The sequence below is a fragment of the Olea europaea genome, chromosome 7 (assembly GCF_002742605.1).
Source record: "Olea europaea var. sylvestris chromosome 7, O_europaea_v1, whole genome shotgun sequence".
NCBI lineage: Eukaryota > Viridiplantae > Streptophyta > Magnoliopsida > Lamiales > Oleaceae > Olea > Olea europaea.
The window spans coordinates 17,280,297-17,290,550 of NC_036243.1; the positions used below are offsets into that span (position 1 = coordinate 17,280,297).

At 33.7% G+C, this 10,254-nt stretch overlaps 1 protein-coding gene across 1 annotated transcript; it reads left to right on the forward strand.

Annotated features, from left to right (window-relative positions):
• Positions 1 to 7,209: 7,209 nt before the first annotated feature.
• LOC111397993 lies at positions 7,210 to 7,659 on the forward strand. The gene has a single exon (XM_023024957.1). It carries the CDS (start codon positions 7,210 to 7,212, stop codon positions 7,657 to 7,659), a length of 450 nt encoding a protein of 149 aa, XP_022880725.1.
• Positions 7,660 to 10,254: the final 2,595 nt, after the last annotated feature.

Genomic DNA, 10,254 nt, shown 5'->3' on the forward strand with positions numbered 1-10,254 from the left:
CTTATTCTTAAAAATTAAGTGAAAGACTAATGAGTTTATAATAAATAAAGTTATTTTTTAGAAAAATGTTATAATCAATATAAGTATATTGAGTTAGATAAACCTTTTTTTCTTAGTGGTGAGATTCAATGCTATATGCCAATACTAGCTATCATGGTGGGTTTAAGTTTAAATTACACCTAATAGATTTAGAGATTGTATTTTCATTTTCATTCTCAACTGATAATTGATTAAAGAGATCAACGTTAATCGATTTGTAGGTTTCACGTTGAAGGCTTTTTTAGTATTGTGGTAACTTTATAGTTATGCTTGTAGCCTAATGTAGTCATTTTGACAGTGATACTTGAGTTTTAATAGGGTTTAAATCTCAAATAAAATTTCATCGTGTGGATAAAAATCATTGTATTTATGCAAAGGTTCGATGATAGGTTCTAACTCTAGTTTTGTTGTTGATGACATTATACTGGCCAAGCATGAGAAGGGGTATATTGAAACCATTTTGAAATAATTGTCCTCAATCTTTAAGACAAATGACGTATGTTTAGCAAAGTATACATTTTGTATTAAAAAGATTATTCTAGTTTCTTACTCTGTCACAAGAGTTGTATACTTTAAAGACTTTATAATATTTTTTAACTATGGAATTGCTACACCGTTGATGCTCCTATATTGGAAGGAAACCATATGAGTATTCATATATGTCCAAAGACTCCATAAGTGCACAAAAAAAATCAAGAGAACTATATCTAGTACAATTATGAGCTAGAAGTATGCTATGACATATACGTGTCCTAACATTTGTCATACTATGGATCTAGTCAGTAGGTATCTATGTTATCCTTAGAAAGAATATTGTGATACTTGTAGGGTGCTGCTGTCAGTTCTTTTATTTGTTATCAAATGAATAACTTGTGATTGGAATAAATATGTGAATGTTGACTAACGATGAGAGTTAATAGAACATAAATGGTCATTAGGCTTGTACACTCTTGCTATGTAGAGTAACAAAAAGCATATTTTGTAGTGTATATATTGGCAGTTGGAGAAATTATTTGGTATAGATGTATTGTGCATTTAATGATACTAATTGAGAATATGAGATCCATGATATTTATGCAGTGATCTCATGCGTTGAGAATCTCAAATATTAGGATGAAACCAAACAATGATGGTTTCTCGGTGAGAGCTTTTAGCAAAGAAAGTGTTTTTGTAATATATCTACATAAATGATAAAATATAATCATCACACTCTAAATATGTTTAGAAATATATTTATTAGTAATGTCAATCTCTAGAATTACGTAGAATATGATATTTAATATATCAGAAAACTCTTAATTGAGTTTTGTGTATCCATAGATAAATATTTTTGCTTTCAAGTGTAATCATTCATTGGGATTACAAGATAATTATTTGCATGTACATATAAAGTATATCGAAAGGGTTGCGATTGGTTCACTCACACAAACAATCGCCTCAGACACTTTGAGGTGTCCTAAGGTGAGACAAAGTGATCATATTGTGTATATGATCCGATCGCTTTGATGAGATATCAAGATGAGATTACAACAAGTAATCGATATGAATTTTCCTATCCTTTAGACCTGTTTTATTGACAGATTGAGTTCTCGATTGGAAATTGTCTAGAGGAATAAATACAAGGATCGTATTCGCGCTTTATTTACATATTCGAACCAATATAAAATGAAAGGGTATAAATTCCGCGCACTGTTCACAAAATTTCGGGTCTTCATTTTCATCTCCGATCACTAGATCGCCAAAATGTTTCGGAGTTCTTTTATTCAATCATTTTCCTTCTTCTTGTTGCTAACTATCTCGTTCAATTTACCGATTTTCGATGTATCTATTCTTACTAGAATCCCTTGTTTTGACTATATTGCATTATGTATCATTTGATAACCCATTTTCTATTTCTTAAAGCTCGATCCCTCCCCGGATGAATCATATAGCCAAGAGAAATCATAAACCAGAATAGAAGAGCTTGCCCTCAAGTTAAGTATTGAGGAATAATAAAATTAGGATATGTACAGTGTTATTTGTTTATAAAGAATAGGACATACATCCTAAAAAATGAAGAAAATATCGTAGCACGTGTTTTATACCACGTGTGCTTTTACAAATAATATTGGGTAAGTTAATAGATTGCTGCTTCCTAATTGTGTGAGACATTGAGGTTTATGTATCCTTATAACTGTTGACTGTTTCTTGAAATTTTATTTCAGTGTTGCTACTTTAGTATGCTATAAATGACTATGATTGATTCAATTTGATGGGACATGTCTAGGAAAGCAACTGAATTAAAGTCGAATGATTCAAGTAGGAAAGGAAAACTATTTTGACCAATATTTATATTTGTATTTACTGGCCAAATAATTGTATTTAACCATTTACGGTATACAACATAATTGTGAATCCAATTATATGATGTGAGGTTCAAGTATGTTCCATAAATATTTGAGAGATTTAAAATACTTAAATTAATGTTGAAAAATGAATTTCGGGTATAGCGAGATGTAATGTTCCTCTAGTAGAGTTACTATATATTTCTAACAGGTTTATAGTACCATCAGCTCTAATATTTCTCGCAGGTCGCACAATCTATTTGCGTTATGATTTTTTGTCAGATGGACCTTGAGAAGGATCTGACATGTGATATTTGTTGTCACTTGTGATTCATGTCAAATGTGCGGGTGGGAGATATTGGAAAACACGAGCCATGGGTCCTGCAAGATTTCAAAAGTGGATAGAAGGGAATGTTTTGAATGGAATTTAAATTCATAACTTTTCTAACTCCCTACAACTCCCAAATAACTCATTGCAACCTTCTAATTTGAGTTATGGAAAAAAGAGGAGAAGAAAATAATGAAAATTTGTATGGAAAATGACTAAAAATAGTACTTAGAACCACATATATGGTATGATAACTTACAAAATTAGGCATTTAGATTGTGAATTATAATCCCCTTCCATTGTAATCGGGATTGAAACCAATGGAGAACAAGAAAATGCATTTTTCGATGTTTAAAAAGCAAGGTGAATCAACCATTCAAAAGATCTTAGAATTCATCACTTCATATAAGGATTCTTGACCCAAAATTTTTGTTCAATTATGCTACGAATTATTACAGTGGGGATAAATGACTACTCGAACTGACAAAACTAGATGGGACGGGCCAAAAATGAGCTTTATTTTTTTTTAATTAAACAACCCTGCTTGTGGAATATTATTTATTAATACGAAAATAAACATACAAATTTTGGAGGAGGTGTAACTGATTTTGGTACTTTACACCGAGAATTAGATGGCGCTAGGTGATAATCCTAAAAACCTTGTAAAATTGGAGAATTTCAATTTATAGACGCCACAACAACATGCTTTTTTGATCTTCTTTCTCGTTCAATATACTCATAGTCGAAGGCGAATATCCAAACTCTAGAATATTCTTCCACTTGCTCCGGCTGAGCTACACTTAGTAAAGAAGCTAATAGCATTTTCCTTCGGCATGTGATTGTGCGAGAGACGCATTTGATTCTGCAAATGGATACATAAACAGAAAGTTAGACTTAGCAAAGATGAATTATTGACGTAGGTTTGGAAGTTTCAGGGATGATAATGACTTTGAAATTGACAGTGAGCCTCGAAATTATCGCACGACTATGCATGGCAACGATGAGCATGACAAGATCAAGAAGGATAGACTAGATTTTTTCTTTTCAATGTAATCCCAGTCTTTTAGTCTGGTTAAGGATTTTCTTTAATTTTCCAGCTGAAGTGAGGTTGCACTTCTCTCCTAAGTCTCTTACTTTTTGCATTACAAATAATAAGTACTCTTACTTAGTGTCAGGGACGGATTTAGGATTGAATTCAAGACCGGACTATAAAATTTCAAATCGGGTTGTTACATGGAAAAAAAAAATTTGCACATAAAAAATTGATTTTTTACCCAAAAAAAATAGAAAAAAAAAACTTTAAAAAAAAATTTGTTCCCCAAATCCGTCCCTGCTTAGTGCCTGTTTCATTACTTTTAATTGGAGAGAAAATGAGTTTTAAATAGTATTTTGAGAAGAATACATGGATAAAAAGTAGAAAAAATATTGAAAGTATATGTAGAATATTTTATTGTGTGAATGTGTAGTTAAAAATGAGCTTATAGCAAATCATAAAATAAGTTAATGAGAATCACACAGGCCCTTAGTGGTTTGATTTTTATTTTTTATTTTCTGGGGAAAAAAAATAAAAACCCTATAACGCCTACTGATTTCTTCTTTTTGCAGATTCATTTGATTTCTCTATAGCTAATTTCAGTTTCTATTCAAGCATGAGATTAAAACAATTACACTAACTATTAGTTTAATGTTATCAAAACTGTCATTTGTATTCATCTCCTATTTACTACAAACTTTAAGTGATTTAAATGCAGTAAAGTTATAAAGAGTGTGTGCAAATTGGACATTAAAGCCATTCTCATTCCATATAAATATTTAACCCGTCTATCTCTAATTTCTCAAATTTGGTTTCAAGATCGGTACAAACACTCAGAAAAGAAATATTCAGCCATTATCTTCCAGTTCAAGAAAATGCCTAACACCAGAACCATACATGCGATTGTCCTTATATTTGCATGCATTTCAGCCATGGCTGCACCAAATTATGCACAACAATTTGGTGGAGGTTTCCCCACTGGCTTTCCCGGTTTTAACGGCTTTGGTCTGCAACAAGTTTTCCGATGTATCCCCAATGTTTCAACCGTACCAAACTGTGTCAATCAATTTCTGGTATCCGGCTACAGCCTTCAACCTGAATTGCTTGGTCCTGAATGTTGCAAGGTATTCTTGCAAGTTGATGAAAACTGTTTGTCACAGATGATGGTACCTGTGAATCCAATGTTCCCATCGATTTTCAAGAACTATTGCACGTCGATACAGATTTGAACAATATTACAGGGTGCTTAGAAATATTGCATGAAATATTAGCAATAAAGTGAAGGAATGCTGATCCTTATTCTCTTCTTCATTTTTTATTTTTTTTTTTCCCTGAACTTCTCGATTCCCTCTCTTCTACTTTGGAACCCCCTCTGGAAAAATAGAGATCGTTAGATGATTTAGATAAGGATAATTCTTCTGCAAATTAGAAGTAACGCTAGTTTTAATTTATTTATTTTTAATTTTTAATTTTTAATTTTTTTTATGTTCTTAACTACTTGAAATGAATAAATCTCTGTCTTCGAGGAAAATTAGAGTTGTGAAATGAGATTGGTCGGAATATTGAAGCACAAGCTAACACACCGTCAATTTGTTGAATTTTTCTTAAAATTTTGCGGAAATTGAGATCTTTGAATCCGAAAAAATTCATAGGTGATACCATCAAAGGATGTACGAAGATATATTTCTGGACTTTTTAGGAATAAGAAAGATAATAAAATAAATGAAAAGATGTCAAGTAATGGCATGCCATTCCAACATTTTAAGTAATGACATCTATCATTAGTAGAATACATCATGAATCATGCGACAATGGATCATCTGATACATTGTCCAATAGAGTTGTGATGTATTTTAATGCATCGAACAATAAAGCACGAGAATCATTACCACCTACCTCTATTAATAATACATAGAATTGTACCAACATTTTATGTAACGCTATCCACGTGGCATGACATGGCATGCTATTCACTAAACATGGAACGCAAGATGTATGAGCCCAGATAGAGTAATGTTATGTAGCACAAATGGTATTCTAACACTAATCTATATGACACTGCTTGGTAGGTCTAATTAAACGTAGTCCCATAACACCATATTTAGCCCCCGTTAAATTAAATTTCATTTTTCTCATTCCTATTTTCAATTATACAATTTTCAATAAAATAATATTACACGTAAATCGAAAACTTTACCTTCTTGTTCAACCATTCACTCTTCAAAAAAATATTATTCCAACCATTTTAATTTAAAAAAGGGAAGCCAAACGGGGGCTTAATGAAACTATAATGTCATATAACGGGTGTTATTAAACCAGTTGGGTAATATAGCATTATTCACCCGGATATGTTATAAAACACGGCGACCAATGAGTTGGCTACAACATCTTTACAAGTTGAGAAAATATTACATTGTAAGCAAATATGAATTTAAAAATAATAGAAAAAAAATAAGAGCCAAAGAGCTCTACATTCCTAAATTGTGATGAATATATAGCATGAGCAATTGTAGAACATAAAAATCTTATTGACGAATATTTGGACATGAACAATGGATCTTTTTTAGTAATGCAGTATGAAACATGCTAACACCGAGCCCTTAATCATCCAATGAAATGACTCAAGACACTAGGTTTTTAGGACAAAAAAACTTACAAAAGAAAGTGACAAAAGATGGGGGAAACAACATTTTGTGCAGCCTTCGTCGAAATGCGATATCTCAGCATTCTATCATTAAGTCCCTCATTAGCTCAGATTTTAATCAAATTTTAATTTGAATCAAAGTGAAACAATTAAGATTAATTAACATCTTTCATGAGCCCCACAACTTTTCAACCACACATTTCAAAAACTTCTATCAAAATTTACTAAAAATCTAATTTTAATCTCCACCAAACACCATATAAATCAAGCTGAAAATGAAGAAATATGGATATTAGTTTCTATATTTTTAAAGTCAAGATTTAAGGTCCATTTGATTGCAAGAATGAAATTTGGGTGGAAAGAAAATGAATTTCAGATAATTGAATTGCCTAAAACTTGTTTTATTGAAAATTATCAATTAAATATGTTTGATTAGTATAATTTTTTATCGGAAAAATATTGAAGTTTTTGATCTTTTGTTATTTGTTTGGTTTTTTTTCATGAACATTATCAATTAAAATGATAGAATTTGTTTCAATTGCCAAAAAAAAGACGAAAAACCCAATTCTCCCTATTAAGATCAGTTGAAGCACTTGGCGGCAAACATTAGTTTAGTTAGTTAAAATCAGTTGCAGTTAGTTAGAGTTGTTAATTACAGCTAGTTTAGTTACAGGTGGTTTTTCCACTTTCCCGCCTCACTTTTGGATTGCTATTTATAGCACATGTATACCTCATTTCGAACTTGAATAAGAAAATTCATTTTTCAAAATCCTCAACATGGTATCAGAGCAAACATGCTCTCAGCTCCGCCATTAGATTTCGACAGATTGACTGATTCATTATGGCAGGCATCTCAGATCAGAATCAATCAAACCAAAATTTGTCCTCATCAGTGAGTCATTCCACCATTGATGATGGCTCCAGTCCGTATTATCTTCATCACTCGGACAGTCCTTGTCTCATTCTCGTTTCACAGCCCCTAACAGGTGAGAACTATACTTCCTGGAGTAGTGCTATGACAATAGCATTATCCGTGAAGAACAAATTGGGATTTATTGATGAATCCATCAGTCGACCCGAAGGTAATGTGGATCTCCTTAATTCATGGATTCGTAATAACAATATTGTTATTTCATGGATCCTTAATTATGTATCAAAGGACATTTCAGCTAGCATAATATACTATGAATCTGCTCATGAAATCTGGACTGATCTTAAGGAACGCTTTCAACAAAGAAATGGTCCAAGAATTTTTCAATTAAAGCGTGAATTAATGAATCACACACTATGACAGATGTCTATTAGTGTCTATTCACTAAACTAAAAGCTATTTGGGAGGAACTTAGCAACTATAGACCTTCATGCTCGTGTGGAAAGTGTGAAAGTGGAGGAAATAAGAAATTAGTTGAATTTTACCACATGGAATATGTCATGTCCTTCCTAATGGGATTAAATGAGTCTTATGCTCAGGTTCGAGGACAACTACTACTTATGGATCCTATTCCCCCTCTCAATAAGGTGTTTTCACTGATCAGCCAAGAGGAACATCAAAGAGCTATAAACAGTCATGCTTCCTTGGCTTTCTATGCCAAAAATGATACAAAAATGATGAATGCTGGACCATCCCATAGCAAAAATCAGAAGAGGGAAGGACCTATCTGTTCTTATTGTAGATTTGGAGGCCATGTCGTTGATAAATGTTATAAACTCCATGGCTACCCACCAGGATACAAGCCAAAGCAGAAAACAAGTTTAACTAGCTAAACAGGAACAAATTCAAGGAATCGGGCAAGTTACAATTTTCAATCAAACAATGCAGTGGCTAACCAAATTTCTGATTCTATTCCAGAGCAAACCACCACTGGCGATGTTGGGAGCTTCATGCAGACATTGAATCCTGAACAATACCAACATTTAATGAGCATGCTGAACACACACCTTGTGACTGCAAAATTGGAGAATGAAGGAGCTAATTCTGACCATGTCTCAAGTACTTGTTTCTCAATTTTCATTAATCAAATCTTCAATTTTCCTGGATATTGGGTGCTAGATTCAGGAGCAACTAGCCATGTTTACTTCAATCGTACATCATTTCAAACGCTAAAGGCAGTGGAGAATTTCTATATTACACTTCCTAATCGTTCCAGGATTCCTGTACACTTTGCTGGAATTGTTAAAGTTACTCCTGAATTGGTTCTTGAAGATGTGTTATTTGTTCCCCAATTCAATTTCAATCTGTTGTCTATTAGCTCTCTGACCAGAATCAAATATAAGCATCAAATTTCTCACTGAATATTGTGATATTCAGGATCTATGCAGCTTGAAGACGACTGACAGGGGTAAAAGAGTTGATGGCCTTACATCATTGATGCAACAAGTGTGATGAAAAATGAATGTAATTCGTTTGAAAATGTGCATAATTCTGTAGTGAATAATGTGACCTCTCATGTATGGCTTCATAGACTAGGTCATTTGTCTTTTAAAAGATTGGAGACTTTGAGAAATCAGTTCCGTTTCAAGAATGATAGAACTGATTCTGCACCTTGTTATATTTGTCCACTTGCTAAGCAAAGAAGGTTATCGTTTGTCTCGAATAACCATCTATCTCCCAATGCATTTGATCATATTCATTGCAATATTTGGGGTCCATATAGCTCTTCAACACGAGATGGCCACAAATTTTTTCTCACATTAGTCGATGATTGCACAAGATTTACATGGGTTTATCTTAAAACAAAAGGCTGATGTGCACGCCATCGTTCTCAGATTTTTCAGCCTTATTGAAACACAGTTTCACAAAATCATTAAAGTATTCAGATCTAGTAATGCTCCTGAGTTGCATTTTACATATTTCTTTAAGTCAAAGGGTGTGTTTCATCAATTTTCTTGTGTTGAACGACCTGAGCAAAACTCAGTTGTTGAAAGAAAACACCAACATATACTTAATGTAGCAAGAGCTCTATTCTTCTAGTCCCAAGTCCCTATCTCATTCTGGGGTGATTGTGTCTTCGCGGCAACGTAGCTCATCAATAGAACTCTAATAAGCCACAGATTCACATTCAGTATAATAGGCGCAAAAAGGATTCAAGGGCAGAAAAGGGAAAGCCGAAAGAAGGAAGTTTCATGCACATGGGCGCAACAGATTCGGTTGAGCAAGCTGTTACAAGTCCAGTGGTATATAAGCAAGAAGAGAAGAGGGGAGGCGTAGGAATGAAGTAGGAGATTCCAATAGGAGAGCTTGGCCCTCTCGAATGTCCAGTTATATTGTTCTTTTTTTTTCTTCTGAGTATTTCTATAAATTGTATGAGTTGTTCCCATTCAGTTTAATACCAATTACGAGTTTCATTTTTCATTGTTTTCTTGTTATTTGAAGTTTATTAGCACTGTAATTCAGTTTACTAAGCAGGAAGCACATCAATTTGGTATCAGAGCAGTTCCTGGTCATGACGCTAACAGATCGAGTAGGGAAATTGGAGGGCCGGATGATTGAACATCATCGCAGTATGGAGAAGAGATTGGAGACAGTCCAGGCGAGCATGGATTTAATGAAGGCGGAGATTCACAGAGTGCACGGCATCGAGAAGAACATGAACCTACTGATGAAGCAGTTCAAATTCATCATGGGTCATTGGGAGGAACGTGAGAAGGAGCGAAACAAGAAGGGGCTAGATGAGGCCCCTTCGACAGGATTCACCATGGATTCAGGGGTCACCGTACCCGGGGAAGAAGAAGAAGAACAATATAACTGGACATTCAAGAGGTCCAAGCTCTCCTATTGGAATCTCTTACTTCTTTCCTACGCCTTCTCTCTTCTCTTCTTGCTTATATACTACTGGACCTGTAACAGCTTACTCAACCAAATTTGTTGCACCCATGTGCATGAAAC